Genomic DNA, 26,184 nt, shown 5'->3' on the forward strand with positions numbered 1-26,184 from the left:
GTGTTGGAGTAGTGTCCATGTGTACAGCCAGACACAACAGTTGGCACGAACGGTCTGTGGTGACTGCAACACACTAAACCTTTCTCTTTTTCCCTCTCATATACAGTATATAAAGAATCCTTGAGAGAGAGAATTTATCTCCAAATATCCCTCAAAGCCTCTACCCCAGCGAGGTCTGTTTACCTTCATGGACACACACACGCACACACACACACACACACACACACACACACACACACACACACACACACACACACACACACACACACACCTAATAATTAACTTCTGCCTCACGATCTGTCTTAGCCTCGATACTCACACATTACAAGCATTGCGAAATAATATATATCTTTTTTTTCTGAATACCAACCGAGTTAATATATAAAAACAAAATAATTGGATGAAAAAATATATCCCGTCTCGTGGACCTTGGAAATCCACGGCTGCCAGACCTTGATGCTGGTGAGGGCGACCAGTCACATGGGGGAAGACTGTTTCTGTCTGTGACTGTAAGTGTGGGGGAATTGACTGTGTCTGTCGTGCATATATATGTGTGCCATCTGTATGTGGCTGTGTATGGTTTGACATGACTGTGGTTATGTAAAAATATACATATCTATAATTATCAGTGAATGATATTATTTATCTGTGTCTAAATATAGGTATATGTATATATATATATATATATATATATATATATATATATATATATATATATATATATATATATATATATATATATATATATATATATATATAACTATGTATGATTGAAGGTATATGTGTGTACGTATGTATTTGTCAGTATGACATTATAAGGAATGCTGTGTATGTTTGTTCATTTGTGGCTCTCGGTGCATAATTGTACTGCCTATGATTGTATACATTTGCATAATTATACATGACAGTCTGTACATGAGCATGACTGTATCAGTCTTAGGACTTGCTGTGCCCGTGTTCTGGCCTGTCAGTCTGTCTGTACGTGTCGGTACAGATCTGCGCCGCTACTTCATTACACACAGAAATCACAATAGCGTGATGCATCAAATGAAGAAAGTAGCTCAGTCGATTAAGGCAGCGTCTGGGATACTCTCGGACGCAGGTTCGAATCCTCGTCACGGCCCTTGTGGATTTGTTCAGATGTGTGCCGGTGTGTGTGTGTGTGTGTGTGTACCTGTTAGTAACAGGCCTTGTGACTGTTGAGTATTATGACCGAGTAACTGTAACCAGTCAACTTCAGTACAGCTGTTCCCACTCTGCAACAGTACGATCCAGCGCTGGTTTCCGGGGACTGTATCACCCCCCCCCCCCCGCCCCTTGCAATTGCCAGTTCGTGCTACTGACTGGCATCCAGTTGAAATTCTTAACTGGCCAATGGATTACCTCTACGTGCAAAATTCACCAAATGTCAGTTGAGTCCAGCAAGTGTGTGTGTGTGTGTTTTTAAACTAATGCACCACTGTTTGGTTACAAACTAGGGGTAGGGAAGACGTTCTGCTTCTTCCCCCTCCTCTATTACCGCCTAAACCGGCGCAAGCACAGTGGTAACTGGTATTAAATACAGTGGAGGAACTGGCTATCACAGACGCTTCAAAAGGATCGACTGCTGCCGGCAGGCACTTGTGGTGTGGCTGATGTTATTGTCTATGTTGGTGGGAATGGAATTTGGTTTGGCGATGGCTGAAGGCTAAAACACACACACACACACACACACACACACACACACACACTCACACACACACACACACACACACACACACACACACACACACACACACACACACACACACAGACTGACAGTGGAGATTGTAGTATTAATGGTGATTGAGTTTTATTAAAGTACTGAGAGAGATGTTTAAGGGTTAAACACACTTTCACTAATAATTACAATCACTACAATTTATATCAACCACCATCATTAACACCACCAGTACTATCACCTCTACCACCTATTGGTGGTAGAGGTGATAGTACTGGTGCACCCTCCAGTTACCACCAGTTCCATCTACCACTACTTGCCACCACCAACCATAACCACCACTACCACACTACAAACAATAGTCCCACCACCACCACTTACCATCAACAACCCCCCCCCCCATCTGTTACCACCAACTCCTCCAAACTACCCATCACCACCACCACCACCACTAGCTACAACCACCAAGCCAACCACCACAAGGTGTAACAAGCGGTGGTGATCATAGCACAAGCACTACAGCCTAACCTCAAGAAAATATGGCGTGGTCCCCCCTGATTACTGCTGACGGGAAGTAGGAAGTCAGAGGAGGAAGTCCACGCAGTGATTGGACGGGCTACCATATTACAATGTTTACCTTTCAGCATCCAGGACAACACCAGGGGATAGAGAGAGAGAGAGAGAGAGAGAGAGAGAGAGAGAGAGAGAGAGAGAGAGAGAGAGAGAGAGAGAGAGAGAGAGAGAGAGAGAGAGAGAGAGAGAGAGAGAGAGAAGGGAGGAGGACGTAGCTGCATTTCCTAGTTGACGAGGACAGTAGCGACGCCTTCAATAGACGGAAGTAAAATACATCAGTACCGGGTTGAAACCCTTTTGAGTCATGACCTCACTTTAGCTAATGTTGCTCCCTCTCCCCTCTCCCTCTCTCCTCCCCTCTCTCTCTCTCTCTCTCTCTCTCTCTCTCTCTCTCTCTCTCTCTCTCTCTCTCTCTCTCTCTCTCTCTCTCTCTCTATCTCCTCTCTCTCTCTCTCTCTCTCTCTCTCTCCCTCTCTCTCTCTCTCTCTCTCCTCCCTCCCTCTTCTCGCTCTCTCAGTGTTAGTGCGCTCACTGTATATTAATGACTTAATTGCTGTCATGAAGCTCTATGTAAGGTGGCCGCCCCGAGGCAGCCTGGCGCGCCCCGCTGGCCGGAAGAGACGGTCTATTGATAGCTCACTGTGACCGCGCGTCAGTTAAGAGAGTTATAGATAGCTTGCCGATGCGGACGAGAACGTCAACAATGATTTGTTTAGTCTTCTGTAAACAAAAGCAAATTAACAATTACATTCAGAGCTCACTGAAAACTGACGTTAATTTAAAATAATTTAATTAAGAAACGGAAAGTTAATTAGCTGTGTTTCGTATTACTTGAAGAAAACAAAAGTTAGTTATTATAGTTATTATAATAAGGTAATAAATGTATTTCCTTGTGCTGGAATGACTAAGATCAGGAAATTACTTCCCAGTAGTTAATGATATGTTAAATGGAACGTTTTTGTTTCGTAATTGATTCCTTGAAAATTAGCGTCTCAGTCTTAGGAATAACGAATAATTGCTACTTAATTGTTATATCTAGTTTACAATTTACAAGCCGTGTATAATCTGTAAATCTTATGTAATCAACATAATTATCTCGTGCTTTGTTAAAGTGATTGGTTTAGGAGAAATTCTCAAACGTAATTCACTGTAAATTTCTAACTGTTGAAACTAACGCTTAGTACTAATTTGACAGTAACTTATAAGTCAACAAATAATGGGAAACTTAGCTCTTGCTGGTCAAAAGTAGTTCGTATCTTGCATACAAAACTTACACCCTAAGTGTAGTCCAAAAGATAAGTCAGAGATCATTAGGACACCCAAAATTCAAATGGAGGCAGCAGGGAATTGAACAAGTTAGAATAACAGCGAGTCAATCTATATATTTCTGTAGCCGGGATAAGGACCCACCACCACCACACACCACTACCATCACCACACTCACTACCACCCCACACTCACTACCACCCCCACACCCACCACTACCATCACCACACTCACTACCACCCCCACACCCACCACCACCACACACCACACACCACTACCACCCCCACACCCACCACTACCAACACACTCACACATCAGCACTATACAAAGTAAAGCACAAATAAGCCGTCTCCTCCCTTGTGTTGAATATTCAGGATACAAAAAATAAAAAGGTAGTGTCACCTAATATCTGATAGTCAAGGTTCTAGGGAAGACTGCATCGTGCAAGAGAGAGAGGTGTGTGTGTGGGCGCTGACTCACAGCACACGCCACACACTTCCGCGTGCATACCCTAATGCTATTACCCAAGATCAGTGCCGTGCCAGGCTTGGCATGCAGGCCAGCTGCGCCAGCCTTGCTACTCCGTCTGGCAGTGAGGCATTAGCCGGATATTCGCTCTGAATGGCATTCCAGGATGGAAGGAGCCCTCCCTACGTGTTGGGGGTAGGAGGGAAGCGGAGTTGGTTTGTGTGGCTCAAGGCAGGGGATCCACGGCGTGGCTGGAAGCAGGTGTTATAAGTGGTACCTGGAGGCTTGACATGGACGTCCTCGTACACAAGGTGACAGGGGGAGGCGCGCACCCCCGCCAACCACGACGCCCGGGTGCCGCGCTGGGTGCAGTCTCCTGCTCGTCACTGGCAACACCTCTCTAAAGTAACGACGCTCCTTACTACTTCAGCAACAAGTAACGCAAGAGCCGAAAGTACGATGGTCGGCGGCTACTGACAGTTGCTCAGAAGACTAACTTGAGCACCGTCATTCCACCCAGGAACCTTAGCGTCAGAGCACGTGCCTCGCGCACACACACACACACACACACACACACACACACACACACACACACACACACACACACACACACACCTGTCTCCAAGACTGGTCTTCACACACCAGCGTTACACACCTTCACCTCGCCTCAACCACACGTCACCATACGAGCGAAAGTCGTGGTGGCCGAAGCCTCAGCTGTGAGTTATGTTGCCTCGCCGCCCTCGGAGCCAACCTGGCGTCCTTCGTGGGCTCTTTGATAGATTCTTGCCAGAGATTAACACAAGTGGAGCATGCTTACTGCACCCGACTCCTGCAGGCAGCGGGGAGGGAAGCTCACGCTGCGTTATGGGTGATGGTGTCACCAGATGGATCACCAAATCCAGACGAGGAGTCACAATAACCTGGCTGAAATATGTTGACCAGACCACACAAACTAGAAAGTGAAGGGACGACGACGTTTCGCTCCGTCCTGGACCATTCTCAAGTCGATTGAGAATGGTCCAGGATGGACCGAAACGTCGTCGTCCCTTCACTTTCTAGTGTGTGGTGTGGTCAACATGGATCACCTACCCATCACCCCTACCTCAACCCGTCTAATCTAAAGTGTCTAATCTATAGTCACATTTTCCTGTCTGAGGAACAATTACCATAAGAGGCGCTGATGCGTACATGAAGAACAAGGAGGAAAATACACTGAAGCAGAAGAAAATGAACATAGAAGTTAAAGGAGAAGACGAAGCATGTAGAGGAGGATGTCGTTGTTCGGAGGCGACAAGTTATCCTGATAACTTAACCTCTCGAGAGTTTGCAGTGTTCATGTATATGTATATTATGCTTGTGATAACTGCTCAACGCCTGGTAGTGAAGACTGATGAGTGATGGAGGTTGCTGCGTGACTGGTCCATCTGTGTAGGAGACGAGAGTGTGAGGTGCACACGTGCACACGAATCCTGTTTTGTAGGTGTACACGGTACACAAACTTTGCCTTACCTAGTGTACTCGTGTACGCTAACTCCACCTGTAGGTATACACGTGTACACTAACTCTACCTGTAGGTATACCACGTGTACACTAACTCTACCTGTAGGTATACCACGTGTACACTAACTCTACCTGTAGGTATACCACGTGTACACTAACTCTACCTTAACAAGCACCATCCTCAACCACTTTGCTGGTGTAGAATGACCGAGGTTGGTACATAGCAAGGTTATCAAAAACAACTTATAGTCTAATTAAAAGAGAGGTTATCATGACAATTTAGCCTGTGATCAAAGAGAGAGAAGACAGGTGACTGGAACACAAGTAGTCTCAGTCATTACAACAAGATATGATCAACGCAGATATCAGGTTAATCTGAAACACGCACCGTTGCTTTGCAGGGTACGATAACACGTCAGCCTGTAAATGAAAAAAAGTAGACTTGCACGTGTTGTATACAGAGAGTAGTGACAGGAAGACCCGGGCGCTGCTGGTGATGGTGATGGGGGAGGAGGGGGGGAGCAGGGGAGTCTTTGGTGAAAGGTCCGTCTGGCTATCTACACGCTCGCCCTGGCTCTACCACGACTCTTGTACCACGGGCTCTATCACGACTCTTGTACCCTGGCTCTACTACAATTCACAAATATACCAAAATCTGAATTTCTTGTTCAGAAATTCTTATTTCTTATGTAAGAAAAAATATTTTACACATTCACGCTTCAAACAAAATCTTCGGCTATTGCTAATTAATAACCGGCTGAATGAAAACTTGCTCATGGCCTGAATACATTACTGAATAACATTCAAATATCAAGTGTACGACCCCAAGTATGTGTCCTCCTTTCAGAGCTGATGGTGTACGTACCAATCACCGTATTTCTTCCCACGTTTGCCTTCCGATCTCGTTATTCAATGGCGGGGAAAAAGCACAAATCTGATTGGTCGAGCTTCTTTTTCGGGACTGGCCAGTCCCGCTTAGGGGATGGCGAGGGGGATAACGTGAAGGATATCAGAGGTCCCGGGGATAGACTCGTGGTCCAAGAGCTGGAGTACGACCCTGGCCACCCACAGTACTTGGAACACAGGTGAGCAGCTGTGTGTGTATGTGTGTGTATGTGTGTGTGTGTGTGTGTGTGTGTGTGTGTGTGTGTGTGTGTGTGTGTGTGTGTGTGTGTGTGTGTGTGTGTGTGTGTGTGTGTGTGTGTGTGTGTGTTTGCGTCTGTGTGTGTGTGTGTGTGTGTGTCTGTGTGTGTCTGTGTGTGTCTGTGTGTGTCTGTGTGTGTGTGTGTGTGTGTTTGAGTCACATGATATATTTAGGTTAAGACTTATATTTCTGTCAAATTGAATCGTAATTTAAACATGTCAAAACGTTTTTGTCTCATATTGACATGTCCTAGCCCCCACCTACTCACCAGTGACATGTCCTAGCCCCCATCTACCCACCAGTGACATGTCCTAGCCCCCACCTACTCACCAGTGACATGTCCTAGCCCCCATCTACCCACCAGTGACATGTCCTAGCCCCCACCTACTCACCAGTGACATGTCCTAGCCCCCACCTACTCACCAGTGACATGTCCTGGCCCCACCTACCCACCAGTGACATGTCCTAGCCCCCACCCACCCACCAGTAACATGTCCTGGCCCCACCTACCCACCAGTAACATGTCCTAGCCCCCACCCACCCACCCACCAGTAACATGTCCTAGCCCCACCCACCCACCAGTAACATGTCCTAGCCCCCACCCACCCACCAGTAACATGTCCTAGCCCCCACCTACCCACCAGTAACATGTCCTAGCCCCACCCACCCACCAGTAACATGTCCTAGCCCCCACCCACCCACCAGTAACATGTCCTAGCCCCCACCTACCCACCAGTAACATGTCCTAGCCCCCACCCACCCACCAGTAACATGTCCTAGCCCCCACCCACCCACCAGTAACATGTCCTAGCCCCCACCCACCCACCAGTAACATGTCCTAGCCCCCACCCACCCACCAGCACCTGTACAGTGTACTAAGGCGTACCGTTGTCCTCCCCAACAGAGAGTTGGGAGCGTTGTTGTCCCGGATGGACGCATACTTCCACCACCTGCGGGTCCACGACCATCACTGCCGCATGCGGCTACTCTGCCAGCTGGCCCGCCACCCCTCCACCTTCACACCCCTGTCACACCTGCTTCTCTCACCCCTCAAGTGAGTATTCTCAGACCCCACCGTTCTCTTAAGTGGTTCTTCTCAACCCCACCGTTCTCTTAAGTGGGGTGTTCTCAGCCCCACTGTTCTCTTAAGTGGGGTGTTCTCAGCCCCACTGTTCTCTTAAGTGGGGTGTTCTCAGCCCCACTGTTCTCTTAAGTGGGGTGTTCTCAGCCCCACTGTTCTCTTAAGTGGGGTGTTCTCAGCCCCACTGTTCTCTTAAGTGGGGTGTTCTCAGCCCCACTGTTCTCCTAAGTGGGGTGTTCTCAGCCCCATCGTTCTCTAATTATCCAACACTTTACATACTAATTGTATGCTATTTGGAAAGTCAATACTTTACGTAGCTGTCGATATCTCACGTTTCTTGTGAGGAGGAGGAGGAGGAGGAGGAGGGGGTCCTTAAGATAGGTGATGATGACCTATCCTTCCTCACCACCACCACATGCAAGAACCCCCCTCCCCCCTCCCCCCCCCCACATCCTCCTCTTCGCCTCCTGAAGCCAAGGAAAACCTAGATAAAGAGCCCAGAATCACGTGCGATATAAACCACCGTAATATTAACGCTGCCAGGACCAATAAGCATCGGGGTCAATAGCTGAGGCGGGTTTAGCCACAACCACAGCAACACTTGGCGCTTGTTGACTCCAGGGAGCGGCGGCCCCCCCCCCCCCCCAGCGGCCAGTGAAAGGCCACAGGTGGGGAAGGGGGAGGTGTAGGGGGTGAGGGAGGGGTAGGGGGTGGGGGTGGGGGAAGGAGGTAGGCTCTGTTGGACACGTATGCTGGAAGAGGAGGTAGGGGGGTGCTTGGACACATGGTGTGGGGGGGAGGGGGGGGTGGTGCTTGGACACATGGTGTGGGGGGGGAGGGGGGTGCTTGGACACATGGTGTGGGGGGGGGAGGGGGGGTGCTTGGACACATAGTGGGGGGGAGGGGGGGGCTTGGACACATGGTGTAGGGGAAGGGAGGGAGGTGGGCCACCTCCTGTGGCCTACATAAAAACTTATAACTGTTGATATGAATATTAACAATGACTCCCCCCCCCCCCTTGTCACCCCAACCACTTGGACTGGACGGTAGAGCGACGGTCTCGCTTCATGCAGGTCGGCGTTCAATCCCCGACCGTCCACAAGTGGTTGGGGCACCATTCCTTTCCACCCTCCGTCCCATCCCAAATCCTTATCCTGACCCCTCCCCAGTGCCTTACACGTCGTAATGGCTTAGCGCCTTCCCCCTGATAATTCCCTTCCCTTCCTCCGTTGTCAACCATGCTAAAACAACAAAACAACAATCAATACAAACTGAAGTAATTTCAACACTGTTTTCTTCTACTTTAATTCCTCCGTGACAACACCGAGGACGTAAGTCATGCGCAGTGAGCCATGCGCAGTGAGCGATACGCCAGCGTGGCGCAGCCTCACGTCGCTGGAGCTTACTGAGCGGTCCGGCTCTGGGACGGGCGCAAGCTGCGTATGGGTCTCCGCGGCCTTAACACGGAGAGTGTGAACCAGCTCTGAACCCCCCAGCATCTCATTTCCCACGAAGCTGTTTTCATTCATCTTACACACGCACGTTAACACACGCACACGCACGCCCACACACGCACACGCACGTTAAACACACGCACACGCACGTTAAACACACGCACACACATGTCCACACACGCACACGCACGTTAAACACACGCACACACACGCACACGTAAGTTAAACACACGCACAACTATGTAATAAGACGTCCGAAAGCTGAACAGAATCAAACTGGCTCCGACAGCACTAATAAACCTGCCAATCGGCCTATTACGAGGAACCTCGTTGGGCTGCGAACGACGAAATGAGCACCGATAGTTTACACAGACTAGGTGACTAGGTGAGCACGGACTGCTGCATCTCCCCCCCCCCCCTCTCTCTCCTCCCCAAGCCACCTGCTCCACCCACATGGAGGCTTCACCTACACCCCAGGACCACTCACCTGCTTATAACCAGTCAACTCACGTCTATATGGGGAGGAGGAGGAGGAGGCATCACCACGTGTGTGTTACGCAACCCAAGTCACAGACACTCTAGACCCTTTCATTCTCCTCTTCCTCGATCTCCTTTCTCTTTGTTCTCTTGATTGCCACCTTTCCCGTCGGCGTCCGCCTCTTCCGCCTCTTCCTGTGGCGTCCTTTCCATTCGAGCGACGCCTGGGTCCTCCGGCTTGCTGATCTGCATTGCCGGCGGAGGCTCTCAAGCCGAACTGGTTACCAATGCCACACATCCTGTGGAGGAGAGGAGTCGGTGGGAGGCTTAATTCACGGAGCCCCCACTACCACCCCGGCCTCTCTGCTGTCCAGTTATGTCACTCTCACTCGTCAGTGCACTCATTGGCTTAGTCTTCCACACTATATTATCGACGTTTTCATACGAGCTGCCCAAGTTCTGGCCAGTGGTTGTTTTATATGCACACACACATTATATTATATTATATTATATTATATATATATATATATATATATATATATATATATATATATATATATATATATATATATATATATATGCGAACAAGCCTGAATGGTCCCCAGGACATATGCAACTGAAAACTCACACCCCAGAAGTGACTCGAACCCATACTCCCAGAAGCAACGCATCTGGTATGTACAAGACGCCTTAATCAATTAAGGCGTCTTGTACATACCAGATGCGTTGCTTCTGGGAGTATGGGTTCGAGTCACTTCTGGGGTGAGTTTTCAGTTATATATATATAACTGAAAACTCACACCCCAGAAGTGACTCGAACCCATACTCCCACAACTTGTCGGAAAATCCGACACTATTTAATATCATACAGACAGATAATAGCTGTATTACCAACAAGTTACCCATAGAAAACGTAACTTGTAGTGGAATTACCATCTAAAGAAAACGGGATATCATCACCACATACTATTATAATTCACCACCTATTATGGTGGGAATTATTCTTAAATACATTAGTCTTTGGACTTTACCATCATAAAAACATCTTATATAAATTAACTTAATTATCAATATTAAAGTAGAGTAAATGTGACCCTTCTATCATGTTCTGAAATCTGGACAATGTAAGCCAGGCGTCAGAGTGGAGGAAGGAGGGCAGCCATTGTTGTTATATGAGACCAGAGGCTCACACGGGAGCAAATTCGGCTCCTGTTAATTTTACTTGGACGTAGTGTTATGGAAACCAGAAGTGTACCATTGTCAACACGCTGTCTACAAATTCAAGTTAAGTGTCTATCCGAAACCCGTTTATCATTCATTTATGGCCATTAATGTCAGGATATAGGGTGACCCGGTTAGAACGCGAAATCGCCTCAAACTAAAGGTAATTAAGCCAGGTCTTCATGTTCTATGTACTCTATAGTGTTTTCTCTGATATAGCTTGTCATATATAGGATTCTGGCTTCACAGCTAGCGCACTTTTGACAGGTCAAGACGAGGATGCAAGATTATGTGCACCAGTTACTGGGTGATAGAAGCTACCTCAAAGAGGATAATTTGGTGTCTACACTCTAGTTATACCTGGTGGACTAACCTGCTGTACTATAAGAGAAGGAACCTCATCAATGTATGTAGCTATTACTGTAATTTGATTGGCTGCATATGTGTAATATAAACCCCCCCTAATGTGTAGAGGATCGATTTGTGAGATTAAGAGATTATTGCAGAAATACAGTCCACTTATCATTATACAAATTGCTATCGAAGTATATAAATTAACGTAAATATAAATTCATATAAATCAAATAAATATAAATCTCACAGGTCGGTTCCACATTATTTGGTCATCTTCGAACCGGATGACGGATTATTTGATCCTTTGAACCCACATTTGGTCATCTTAGTACCGGATGAACCAGTTATCCAGTGGATTCATTAAATATACTAGTGCAGTGTTATTTAAACAAAGCCAGCAGTCAAGACGGCAGCGTAGCCTCGAGGGAGCTCAGGAGCCTCCCTCAGCCCAGTTCAGCTTCGTCAGCGGTTTCATGCACACCCACAGATATTTGGTGGCGTGTTATTTCGTGAAATGACAGCGCTAATATAGAATCCAGCCAAATTAGTGACTGTGTCTTCGCGAGATTGTTCACGGATTTCGTGGTGTTACATTTCGCGAGAGATTATCTACGAATTTTGTGGACTTTATTTCGCGAGGTCACTAATAACATTTAATACTTCTAGATAATATTAGAAGTTTCATAGAGGCTAATTAAGAGGCTATTATCAATAATTGTGTATATTATTTCTCCAAGATAGAGAATTATTTAATATATATTGCACTAGTGATCACAGTATAATATTTACTAATTGCCAACCCACAACAGGGTAGGATATTACCATTGACTAGTTGAACTATTATCGTTCATCCTAGTCCCATTATTACTATAGTCAGTTGTACTATATTCAATAATCTAACACCATTAATGAATGGTCCAGACCCTATTTTGGGTGTAATTTTTATCAACTCGAGTTGAGTTGTGTATATATAATAATTTACTTATGATCATTACACCTTTGAGTGATTAATTAGTGTCTCTACCATCCTAGGGTGATATAGAAGAGCTAACCTAAAGGTACTTCCAATGACACTGGTTTATCACTCAAATCATTAGTGTGTATGATTGTATATATATAATGTGTATTAATTTTAAGTGCTAACCTCTAGTAGAGGTAGGATTATTGCCTAGTGAGTTCAGAATTTGACCCTAGGCTACCATCAGTGCTTGTTCAGTATTATGAGCAGCCCAAGTACAAGCCCCACAAGGCTTCACCAACTAGCCAGTATGGATAATGCTGGCAATGAGAAAACTGTCATACATCTAGTACTACAATTGCTGGATTTACCTCAACCTGATCAGACTGCTGACTCATTACAATCCTTCAGCATGGAGTTTGAGTCACTACTAAGAATATTCAGTCTTAAGGTTGATATAACTACTAGTGAATGGATGACCAAAGTAGTCCTTCAACGAAAATTGTCCAGCGATATACTAGATGAATTATATGCACATCAACATAACACCATCCTGACAGTACAGGACATCACTGAAGGTTTACATTCCATCATAAACAAACGACGAGCAAATGAGGAAGTTAAAGCCTCTTGCAAGCCTTCAGAAATAGAAAATAAGAGTCAATTAAAGGGTAAAACAACTACCCCAAATAAACATCAATCAATTACTCAAACATCAATTTGCAGAAAATCTGACAATGCAGCATCCTCCTCCAAGCCTACTGTTTCTAGTTCACCCAAACCGGTAACTTCCAAACGTGCAGTAGGCTGGGGAACATGTATGTTCTGCAAAAAGAAACATTCAACATACTGTTGTGCTAATTATCCAACCAGAGACACTCGTATGGAGCGACTCCAGGAATTAGGGAGATGTGCAAGGTGTCTCAAGTCACACAACATAGACTATTGTGATACCCAATTCAACACCTGCAACAGGTGTAGAAGAGGTAGGCACCATGCAGCACTGTGCAAATATACGAAATTAACGTATTCAAGACCCAAGGTGGAAGATAGCATTCCCACCTCAGTACAGTACTGCAAGGTGCAACAAACAAAGAGTGTCCAATCGGCAAAGTCTAAAGGTAATACGACTTTGCCTACTGCCCAAATTACCATCCTGAATAAGAGGGCCAAGGTCCATACCCGTGGGTTGTTTGACCAAGGATCCCAGAGAACATATGTCACTAAAAAGCTGGCAGATGAATTACAATTAAGGCCTGTAGCCCAGATGTCATTCAACATCTCAGGGTTTGTAACAGATGCAGGACCTCAAGTCTACCAGGTGGTACAACCATCAGTACGCTTAGGCAGGTACGTCTGTCGAGTACAAGCCATTGTGGTGGACAAAATACCAGTAGACCTACAAGTTCAAGGTCTGAGAGCAACAGCCAAATTCCTGAGAAATAGAGGAATAAAATTGGCAGATAATATTAAGTCTGATCACCTCACTGACTTCGGTCTCCTTGTTGGGACAGACTATTGCCATCGATTCATCGGTAGCCCTACTAAATATCAGGGTATAACCATGTTAAACTCTGCAGGAGGTAAATTAATCTCAGGCCCAGTAACAAGCCTGAGGAGACCTATGCCTGCAGATAAACAATACCAGTAGAAACCTAAATTTGTCAGCTGATTATATTTCTCCAGTAGCATTATACTAAGGAGATTACAGCTGACTATAGTAACAGAGGTTGATGTTAGTATCATCATTTAAAGCTGAAGATGAGTTCATGAGGCCTCAGTGGCAAATCAGTGAACAGTAGCCTAAAACAGCTACAAGTCACTGCGACCAATGTCACTGAACCCACTGCAGTCTCAGAACCATACTTTACTTTAATGATGAGCTATTCAATCTTCTGAATCAATTAACTAAATTAAAACCCCAATAAATCTGATGACTGATTTGATACATTTATTATTTAATCAAGATGTATTCCATGGGCCTCAGTGTTTATATATCAGTGACCAGTTACCTGAAGAAACTTCAAGTTATATCTAATGTCACTGATCTCACTGCAGTCCCTGAATCATACTTGACTGTAGTACTTGATCACATTCAGTCTTCTGGGTAAATAATATGTAATAAGGCTTGAATATTAGCCTTTCAAGAGTTGACAGGGAAATGAAATCGCATTAGACTTCTAACCCCTGCAACTCTAGTACGGGACATCCGTCCTGTACGAACAGACACACAAATGTGTGATTACTAACTACTAACATCAAATTAATCTAATAATTCGAAGGAGGAGTATCGGTGTTCGTCTGTTCTAATCAGGACTTCGACCCGTGAGCAGCCCCCTGGGGAATTATGTCGGAAAATCCGACACTATTTAATATCATACAGACAGATAATAGCTGTATTACCAACAAGTTACCCATAGAAAACGTAACTTGTAGTGGAATTACCATCTAAAGAAAACGGGATATCATCACCACATACTATTATAATTCACCACCTATTATGGTGGGAATTATTCTTAAATACATTAGTCTTTGGACTTTACCATCATAAAAACATCTTATATAAATTAACTTAATTATCAATATTAAAGTAGAGTAAATGTGACCCTTCTATCATGTTCTGAAATCTGGACAATGTAAGCCAGGCGTCAGAGTGGAGGAAGGAGGGCAGCCATTGTTGTTATATGAGACCAGAGGCTCACACGGGAGCAAATTCGGCTCCTGTTAATTTTACTTGGACGTAGTGTTATGGAAACCAGAAGTGTACCATTGTCAACACGCTGTCTACAAATTCAAGTTAAGTGTCTATCCGAAACCCGTTTATCATTCATTTATGGCCATTAATGTCAGGATATAGGGTGACCCGGTTAGAACGCGAAATCGCCTCAAACTAAAGGTAATTAAGCCAGGTCTTCATGTTCTATGTACTCTATAGTGTTTTCTCTGATATAGCTTGTCATATATAGGATTCTGGCTTCACAGCTAGCGCACTTTTGACAGGTCAAGACGAGGATGCAAGATTATGTGCACCAGTTACTGGGTGATAGAAGCTACCTCAAAGAGGATAATTTGGTGTCTACACTCTAGTTATACCTGGTGGACTAACCTGCTGTACTATAAGAGAAGGAACCTCATCAATGTATGTAGCTATTACTGTAATTTGATTGGCTGCATATGTGTAATATAAACCCCCCCTAATGTGTAGAGGATCGATTTGTGAGATTAAGAGATTATTGCAGAAATACAGTCCACTTATCATTATACAAATTGCTATCGAAGTATATAAATTAACGTAAATATAAATTCATATAAATCAAATAAATATAAATCTCACAGGTCGGTTCCCACACAACTGGTATGTACAGGGACGCCTTAATCCGCTTGACCATCACGACCGGACATAAGGAAGTGATAGCCGAGGCTATATGAACCACTTCCCCGCCGGCACTCGGATGGTAATCTTGGGCATAGCATTTTATCAAATCACCTCATTCTTTGGGGCACACGTGAGGAACACAAATGCAAACAAGCCTGAATGGTCCCCAGGACTATATACAACTGAAAACTCACACCCCAGAAGTGACTCGAACCCATACTCCCACAACTGGTATGTACAGGGACGCCTTAATCCGCTTGACCATCACGACCGGACATAAGGAAGTGATAGCCGAGGCTATATGAACCACTTCCCCGCCGGCACTCGGATGGTAATCTTGGGCATAGCATTTTATCAAATCACTTTTGTGTTCAAATTGCATTTGTGTTCCTCACGTGTGCCCCAAAGAATGAGGTGATTTGATAAAATGCTATGCCCAAGATTACCATCCGAGTGCCGGCGGGGAAGTGGTTCATATAGCCTCGGCTATCACTTCCTTATGTCCGGTCGTGATGGTCAAGCGGATTAAGGCGTCCCTGTACATACCAGTTGTGGGAGTATGGGTTCGAGTCACTTCTGGGGTGTGAGTTTTCAGTTGTATATAGTCCTGGGGACCATTCAGGCTTGTTTGCATTTGTGTTCCTCACGTGTGCCCCAAAGAATGAGGTGATTTGATAAAATGCTATGCCCAAGATTACCATCCGAGTGCCGGCGGGGAAGTGGTTCATATAGCCTCGGCTATCACTTCCTTATGTCCGGTCGTGATGGTCAAGCGGATTAAGGCGTCCCTGTACATACCAGTTGTGGGAGTATGGGTTCGAGTCACTTCTGGGGTGTGAGTTTTCAGTTGTATATAGTCCTGGGGACCATTCAGGCTTGTTTGCATTTGTGTTCCTCACGTGTGCCCCAAAGAATGAGGTGATTTGATAAAATGCTATGCCCAAGATTACCATCCGAGTGCCGGCGGGGAAGTGGTTCATATAGCCTCGGCTATCACTTCCTTATGTCCGGTCGTGATGGTCAAGCGGATTAAGGCGTCCCTGTACATACCAGTTGTGGGAGTATGGGTTCGAGTCACTTCTGGGGTGTGAGTTTTCAGTTGTATATAGTCCTGGGGACCATTCAGGCTTGTTTGCACTTATATATATATATATATATATATATATATATATATATATATATATATATATATATATATATATATATAAACACATGTGAAAAATAGAGAATGCTAAACGCGTTTTCGGCTCACTTCGCTTTTCTAAGAGCATTTTAGATAAAACTATTTCTAAAATGTTTCTATTTCTATCTCTAAAATTGTAACTATTAATGGTTACAGTATTGCAACCTGTGACCTGTATTATGGCGGCAGAAGAGTACAGTAGCTGGTGTCAGGGTATGGGTGGGTAGGTCAGGAATGGATGTAAGGGTCAGGACTGGATGTAAGGGTCAGGAATGGATAGACGGATCAGGAGTGGATGTAAGGGTCAGGAATGGATAGACGGATAAGGACTGGATGTAAGGGTCAGGAATGGATGCAAGGGTCAGGAGTGGATGTAAGGGTCAGGAATGGATAGACGGATCAGGAGTGGATGTAAGGGTCAGGAATGGATAGACGGATAAGGAATGGATGTATGGATCAGGAGTGGATGGCGTGTAAGAGGCCACAACAAGTCACCAGGATGAGTGGTCAGAGGTGTGGTGCAGACACAGATCAGACAGACAGGGACACACACAAGATACATAACAATGCTCGGGGACGGAGAATTCACACCTGGCTCCCTCGTGGGAGACTCCTACACACACATGACTCTAAAGGGCCAAAACATACCCTGGAAGTGGTCCCCAGGGAAGGCCACACTCCTGCCGCATAACACCGCCGAGGCGAACATGTGTGTAATCCATTATAAGCGGGTCGTGATTATCAGAAACCTGCTGGCCGACGCGTGTTAAGGGACAACTTGGGGGGAAAAAAATCAAGGTCGTCTGAGCCGGTCAGTCTTGTCTGTGGGCAGAAAAGTGGTGGTGTTGTGCCTTACATTCCTGCCTGATGACCGCCTCGTACACAGTGTGGTGGGTCAGTCGGATGTCTCCTGCTGCCTGCTTCTTCTTTATTAGTCAAGTCTAGCTAAAAACACGACTATTTACATACGGCAACTATATGATACAATTGTCACCAGCAATATAAACATTGGCATCCCTGTTCACCAGACGTTACTGGTGTTCTATTTTGGTTTTGATTAGCTCAGGCGCAAGGTTCACTTTCTTGAGCAACTGATCAAGGTAACGCTAGTCTGCGCCGGCCAGCTTAGCTACTGTGATACATATGGAGGGCAAATGAATGCATTTTATACAAGATCAGTGTTTCTTTGAGAAAAATGGGTTGTGAAACAGTCCAGTGTTGTAGCGATGGCCAGGCGGAGGTGAGGCCAGCTCCGTCACTACAGGCTCGTCTCCTGCGCGTGAAAGGATTTCTCGATCACTAGGACTTTCTTCTGTGGAGTTTCGTTTTAGTCCGACGAATATAGAGTGGCAGCGAAGGCGAGGGACGTCAGGCGTGGTGACCACAAGGTCGAATTCTAACACGCACTTGATTTGTTGCCACGCGGAAGCTCGTGCTAGAAACTGGATCCTACTTCCACCCGCAGCTTCCAAACACCCATATTTCCGCGATGACACAAAGTTAATATTTATTGCACATCTTCGGGCGGGCCGCTAGTCCAGCAGAGGACAGCAAGACAGGCTGGATGATCAAGATGAGAGGTGAGAGAAGAGAAAGAGACAAGCAATAGATTGGAATATTATTAACAAACATGCTGACCTTGCTTACTTAATGCCCAAGACGTGGATCAAGAACAACACTCGCTGCAAGGATCCGTCGACGAGGCACCAGAGGATTGCCACGAACACCTCAGGCTGTCATTGGTGGTGTCCTCAGGTGCCATACTAACAGGCACTCGGGTAATCGTCTGGCCACACTCTCGGCTCATCTCTTTAAAGCTGGGGGCAGACGGATGCCTCGGGGATACGAATTCTGTCTTATGATCCAGAAATGCTACGTGGCTACTAGTGTTTAGGGCTTCGTGCGTCGGCCCGGCTGGGCAGTGACTCACAGCGACACACCCACACCATTGTTGACGTGCCTGGCACACCTTCAACACCCCCCTACACTTCCCTGCTGCAATACTGCACGTGTAACTCCCGTGCCCTTGCCAACACATGCCAGTGTACCAGTGAGAGTGGCAACGTCACTACACATTTCCTCGCGTACACAACGGTGCTAAATGGTCTTCCAGGCTTGGTGCCTTCTTTTCATAATAACTTTCGCACGCGCATAATATGAAATGTGTCTCTATAAATTAAAAGAGGTTTCCAGATCCCCCAAAGTGTCACTATGCAATTAGGATTTAATTGTGTGTGTTCTTCACCTTTCTGTGTTCACCTTCATTAGCAGGAGCTCAATTTAGAATGTTTCCCCTATTACAAATTATCCATTATTTGTGGTCTTTTATGAAATTGTAAATATTGTTTGTTTGTTTCAGGAAGAGTGAGTCGTTGTCCATGGTGTCGGCGAACAGCCCGGCCGTGTTCCGCTTCTTCCGGTACTATTGGGCAGCTGAGAGGGGCGTGGCGGGCGCGGACTGTGGCCACGCCTACAGCCAGTGCCCCGCTGACCTTGACGACATCGTCAACATGCGTGTGCTCAACTTCTGGCAGAACCTCGCCTCCTACGTCTCTATCCACCTGAGTGATGAGTGATGGATGGTGCGTCTACCTGTCTCACGGTGCCTCCTCAACTCTCACCTGGGTGCGTCTGGGGTACTCCCCAGGTGCCTTCTGTTGCCACTGATGTTACCCCGCCCCTGGTGCCACCTGCCCCTGGTGCCACCTGCCCCTGGTGCCACCCGCCCCTGGTGCCACCCGCCCCAAGCTGCCACCCCTCCCCTACCACCCGTGTGCCCCCCAACCGTTCTTCCCCTCCCCCTACCACACCTGTATGTTACCAGCCAGTCGCTAGTGCCTGTAGGGGCGGGTCAGTTGGGCTACCCCTTTCCCCGCCCCCACAACTTGTTACCAGCGAGTCACTACTGCCCTCCCTGCCCCAACGCTGCCCACTGGCCCTCCTCTCACAAGTTGCCACAACGGACTATCGTTCCTGTTAAGTTTCCCCTTTACGGTTTGCAGTTTTCTGTGTTACTTAGGACCTAGATGCCGTCACCCCAGGCCCTAATGTGATGATGATTTTTGTTCTCAAAAACCCTTGTTAAGTTTCCAAGCCCTGGCAGCCCTGGAAGCTGTGGCTGTAGGCACGAGGCCTCAGTCGTGGCTTCCTTCGTGCACTGCCCTAGAGGATCTCCTCCACAAGTGTGTGGTGTTTTGGTGTGACGTGTTTAACCTGTGATATATTAGTTTATTTGGATGTGTCTGACCCGCCTGTTACCGGCGCCAACGGCGCTTGCCCACCGACCTGCATCATTGTTGACCTCCCGACACCTCTGTCACCTCTGCCAGTCATCTCCCGTCACCTCTGTCACCTCTGTCAGTCACTTCCCGTCACCTCCAGTCACCAGTTCCGTTGTTTTTTCTAAATCTTTGACGAACAGACAGGCGTTATTTTTCGTCTATGGAGACGGATTGCGTACCTGGCGTCTCTCACTTCACTAGTGTATTGAAGAGGTATATTACCTGGTGAGCAGCGTCCGCGGACCACACCGTAATTCACGCTCAGTCTTCGGCCTTGCCGTGTAAACCATGTTATTATCTTCCTTGTTTGGTGGACGTTCAAGATCAAACCATTCTGTGACTTGCTTTACACAGTGACCTTTATAACCAAGCATTAGTACGACTCACTCTACTCGCCGAGCGGCGTGATTAATAATGTCGACTCACAATACTCAGCGATTTTTAGAGTGAAAATAATTTTCACTACTCGTTGGCTCTCACGATTGACGTTATGGATCCACTTCTGTAATCGAAATATGTTCACTCGTATTGCTCATTAACCTTGTGATCAAACCAGACCAGCGGACCCCTCTGACCAGACCCACCGGTCTCCACGACCAGACCTGACAATGACTCATTACTCACCAATCAACATATCCGTTTAAGCTTCCAGACACCGCCAGTATTCACCGTCTCTCCGACACACTCACGCACCATCATATCCTAACTACTGAATCTAACGAGGAAAGCTAACTGACGTCACTTGAGTAAATCCTTTGACTCCATGACCCACGAATGAGTAAATTGGAATGACTGGCCTCGAGTGAGTATACATTTGACCTCAATCACGCATGACCTACCTCTGTGACCTCCTGATCTTTAACATCTGACTCCAAAAGAGCTGGCAGCCCCCTCTCCCCCCCTCACTACTGCTACCAGCTCCAGTCATATGTGTGAGATAACATTGATCAAACACTGCGTTGTCACCACTAATTATTTAAGTTTCCATCAAAGAATCTACTTTAGTTTGACCTTGTTTCTGATGACTTTCCCGCAACAGAAAACTGGCAAGAATATTTAGGCGACGGATCCCTATGTTAATATTTGTATGCATGTGGATATATTTATATTATATGTAACCGACTGAAAAAAAACTAGTTTTTGCTTCAAGACGCTTAGATATGACTGTTCGTTCTCTGACTGGATTAACAGAACCCACTATCCGGAGTAACTGTTGATCGGTTCAACAGACATTGAACCTTACTAACCTGACAGTCAGTAAGTGGGACTGACCTAGTCATGACACAATGACTGGACTGGACTGCATATTTGGAATTATGTACAAACCTGACTATACTTGACAACATGTATGCACAATCCTTAAGTGAATCCTGGGACACCTTCTTGAGAAGAAGGTGACTGAAGGGAGCCTCTACTTATTGGCCAAGATGGAACTTGAAAGTTTAAACGTAAGAAAACAAAACACAGTATGTACATTATGTACAAAGCTTTTAGATCTTTAGACTTTGGTAGTCATTTAGCGAGGGACTTTGGACTTTGAGGACGTGGCTGACTTGGGTGCACGAGTTGAGTAATACTTTTGACAACATGGCAATATGCAAATGAGACAATCTCATTTGCATATTGACAGATCAGACATTTATTTATTGTTTAGGTTATAGCTTAGATTCAGATCGATGTCAGTGGACTTACACTGATGTCACTGGATCAAATGAACTGATGCTACTGACCACATCTGGACTCATGAGAGTTGACTCCTTAGAGTATTTTGTACCCAACTGATCTGACTTCTGACACACACACACACACACACACACACACACACACACACACACACACACACACACACACACACACACACACACACACACACACACACATAGGGTTTGAACTTGAACAATAATCAGCTCTTGAGGACTAATTCACCGACTGCTACACTGATACATTCACTGAAGGCTGAAAATTACATGACAAAATTCATGCCTTCTCTACTGTTTTAATTAATAATCGACTGTCATAAGTAACTCACAAGCCATTGAGCGAATATTACAAGTGACTCAAAGTAATAGACTGGATGACTGTATCTTCCTGAAGAAGGAGCTGACTGGCCAACAACAATTAACTATACATGAACTTACAACTGCGGTACCAAGCCACGTACAGAGTGACTGGTAGGTGCGTGAGGGTCAGTCTCACACTCTCCTGCACTGACTGGTGAATGACTGGCAAGAGGCGGCGATAGACTTTAGTGGCGTAACTCTTCTCAGGGACAAACTGAACGAATGACATTCGACTGATTTCCTGCATGACTGTTGTGTACTCTTGATCTAAGTATTACCCCCCCCCCCCCTTGTGCACTACTCAGTCCCATGCAAGTGTACCATGCTGATGAGAGAGAGAGAGAGAGAGAGAGAGAGAGAGAGAGAGAGAGAGAGAGAGAGAGAGAGAGAGAGAGAGAGAGAGAGAGAGAGAGAGAGAGAGAGAGAGAGAGAGAGAGAGAGAGAGAGAGAGAGAGAGAGAGAGAGAGAGAGAGAGAGAGAGAGAGAGACTGAGAGAGAGAGAGACTGAGAGAGAGACAGAGACTGAGAGAGAGAGAGAGAATCCCAACCAGCAGCCAATCAGAGGCCGCAGTTGTTCCATGGCACTCACACGAACAAATGACCTCGCAGCTAATGACAGTTCATATAACCTTTCCACCGCCCACCTCCACAATGAGACCCTCGCTGCCACCACTGTTGGCTGACATTTACAGAACTCGTTTAGGCCTTAACTTGTCAGAATTGCTTGAACTTTGCGCCCGACCTGGTGACAGTACCCCCCCCCCCCAAGTCCCTCCCCTCTCTCTCTCGTTTCGTTCTTCTGACACAGTGGAAGTGGATTAAGAATCTATCGAGTCAGCTGACAGACTACGATACATAAACAATATCAATTGACACCAAAAATGGGACATTTGCATCGTTAGCTGGAGACTGTTATACACCAGCTGACTGTTTAACTTACAGCTCAACATCCATCGACCAGTTAGGACACGTTTTTAACACATGACAAATTACGAGTCATTTACAGCATGAACTGATTGTCAACGAGACATTTACAGCATGAACTGATTGTCAACGAGACATTTACAACATTAGCTGACTGACAACTGACATTGACAACCTGAACTGACTGATAACGAATCATTTACAACCTGAACTGACTGACAACGAGACATTTACAACATGAACTGATTGTCAACGAGACATTTACAGCATGAACTGATTGTCAACGAGACATTTACAACATTAGCTGACTGACAACTGACATTGACAACCTGAACTGACTGATAACGAATCATTTACAACCTGAACTGACTGACAACGAGACATTTACAACCTGAACCGACTAATAACGAGTCATTTACAACATGAACTGACTGTCAACGAGACATTTACAACCTGAACTGACTGACAACGAGACATTTACAACATTGACAACGAGACATTTACAACCTGAACTGACTGACTACGTGACATTTACAACCTGAACTGACTGACAACGAGACATTTACAACCTGAACTGACTGACAACGAGACATTTACAACCTGAACTGACTGACAACGAGACATTTACAACCTGAACTGACTGACAACGAGACATGAGACGCCGAGACGAGTGAGAATCTCCCTCGTTGGCACCCAGAGGCACCTACAGACCTTGTGGCACTGCTACTCTGACACTCACTGACAGTAACTGCAGTGAAGTGACAGGAGGAATGACACTGAACTAGTAGTGACACGCACTGCCATTGCAACTGACACATTTTCATGACATATGACACACGGCAATGACACTTGATAAGTGACAGTCTGATATGACACGTGACACGACATATGACACATGACACACACGTCTTGGAAAGAAGTAACAAAGATTCCTTCATCTCACTCATCACTAGACAACGAATAACACGAAATGACACGAAATGACAACCAATATGTCACCAAAAAACGGTTCATTTTCCAGGGGAAAATATCCTGACTATATTACAAGAGAAAGAACTAAGCATTAAGCTTAAGTTCTGACACCCAGACATGACACCCAAAGTGACATGACACAAGCGTGACATGACACAACGTACACATCTGACCAGACTTCACCAACAGCTGTTGAACATAACAAGCGACGACAGCTGTCTTCAGCAAACAGCAACCGTTACAGAGGTTACGATAACCTGTGCTATTAAGAATGGTGTCATATTGCTGTTATCTTTGTCTGAAGGTCAAAGGTCTTATCACTGGAGGTGACTTTTCAAGTTTCACCAAACTCCACTTAGGTGGAAGTGTGCCATTGGCTTACTTTACTATGTATGACATGTGTCAAAAGTTTCGTCACTATCACCTTCATCACCATCACCCTCTTCACCATCACCCTCGTCGTCACGGTTGACACCATGTAGGTTACTGTATAGACTTTAAGCACCTTCCATGGTGATCATGACAAAAGGTGCACTCAATCTATCATGTTCCTGTTACACAAGTGATAATATGTGCCAGCCTCATCATGTTCGGATTGGCACTGACACCACAACACTGCCGTGTGCCAGTGCCACCTCTGACACCATCACCAGCCTCCTCCACTCACAACACCACCACCATCTTACCTAACAACAAGCTAACCACAATACCGAAACCACTGCATTTCTCCTTCCTCCCTGACAACGTCACGGGTCCTCTCCCTTGCCAAGGAAGCCAGGTCGGTGACGAGAGACCTCGTTGCCAAGAGAGCGAGGCTCGTTGGCGGCCGTGGTAACATTAGCGCGGGTCAAGTACAAGAGAAGCATATCTGGAGACTGGTCCGAAGTCCATACGGGCCCGTAGGCTGCTGGATGTGAAGCACAGACTCGCTCGCATCACCCGGAAACTCCCCCTTAAAAACTACTTAAACTCTTATACCATTTGCTTGCACATGAGCGGGACACTTACTGGGAACGTTCCAGACCCGCGAATTATTATCTGTAAGTCAAAATAAGATAACAATATGTACCTACTGTTCCAAAGGGGAAGGAGAAGGGTGATTTCAATGTGGTTCTTAGAGAACTGTGAAAGCAAGCCGAGTTCACCTCTTGACAAGCAGCAGTCTTAAGGCCCCCAAAATGTTCCGGACTGGCTACGTGTCAAACTCCCTGTGTCCCTGTGTAAATCAAATATAATTGTTATTTTCAGAGAATACGAAACATGGTATTTTTGTAGCAGATAAAAAAAAGTTCATGTAATATATCTATTACATAGAGTGGGCGTCAGAATTATTAGCTGAAAATCTATGAAAAGCTGTGAATTATATATAGTCTTTACTACCCTGTGTTTCTCAAATTATGAACACAGCATTTGTCCTTACTCTTAATTGATATTATTATTATTATTATTATTATTCTGATACTGTTTGTGGGTGTGGACTGCGTGTGCGTGTGTGTGTGCACATGTGTGTGTGCGTGGCGCAGGGTGTCTGGCCACACACACACACACACACTCACTCATACACACTCACACACACTCACCTGTTGCTGATGCTATGGCGCCCAGTCGTGTGAATAAATGAGACGTAAGACTTTTAAACTCACCTGTGTTTCATTCACCCATTATCCTTATTCATCCACCAAGCCTGGCTTATGTTCCCCTCCCCCCCCCCGCCGCCTCACACTCATCCTTACTCATCCACCTCCACACCAAGTGTGTTATTCTCGTATTCATCCACTTCCAACCCCCAGCCGTGTTTACCTCTATACTCATCCTTATTCATCAGCCTTCAAACGAAAAACAACAACTCATACAGGAAGCTAAAACCAAAGCCTCATAAGGGCGTTACTCATCAATAATGTAAGGACTCGTGTTCACAGTCTTACGTAATAAGCTTGTTAGAGAAGACTCCAGACTTGAGGGCACTCCAGAGGGGAGGCAGTACAGTCACTCTGGTTCCACCACTTCCACACTCACTCTCCACACTCAGAAGACATGGGGGGGAGGGGTCAGGTCTCTGTGTAAGTGCACTATTGAGTTCATAAAATGTATATCCTCCCCCTCGTCACCTTTTCCCCCTATTTAGCCTTTCTATAAGTTCCTCCTCGGACAAGTTACAGGCCCCGCTCTTGTGCCAAGTAAGTCCACAAA

At 45.8% G+C, this 26,184-nt stretch overlaps 1 protein-coding gene across 1 annotated transcript in view; it reads left to right on the top strand.

Annotated features, from left to right (window-relative positions):
• Window positions 1-21,921, top strand: part of LOC123752070 (uncharacterized) — a 24,222-nt gene extending 2,301 nt beyond the window's left edge. Inside the window, exons 2-4 of the mRNA XM_045734141.2 lie at window positions 6,357-6,594; window positions 7,558-7,707; window positions 19,117-21,921. Of these exons, the coding sequence (XP_045590097.2) occupies window positions 6,357-6,594; window positions 7,558-7,707; window positions 19,117-19,333 (605 nt within the window). The 3' untranslated portion in view covers window positions 19,334-21,921. The remainder of the gene's footprint in view (window positions 1-6,356; window positions 6,595-7,557; window positions 7,708-19,116) is intronic.
• Window positions 21,922-26,184: the final 4,263 nt, after the last annotated feature.

The sequence above is a fragment of the Procambarus clarkii genome, chromosome 23 (assembly GCF_040958095.1).
Source record: "Procambarus clarkii isolate CNS0578487 chromosome 23, FALCON_Pclarkii_2.0, whole genome shotgun sequence".
Taxonomy (NCBI): Eukaryota; Metazoa; Arthropoda; class Malacostraca; order Decapoda; family Cambaridae; genus Procambarus; species Procambarus clarkii.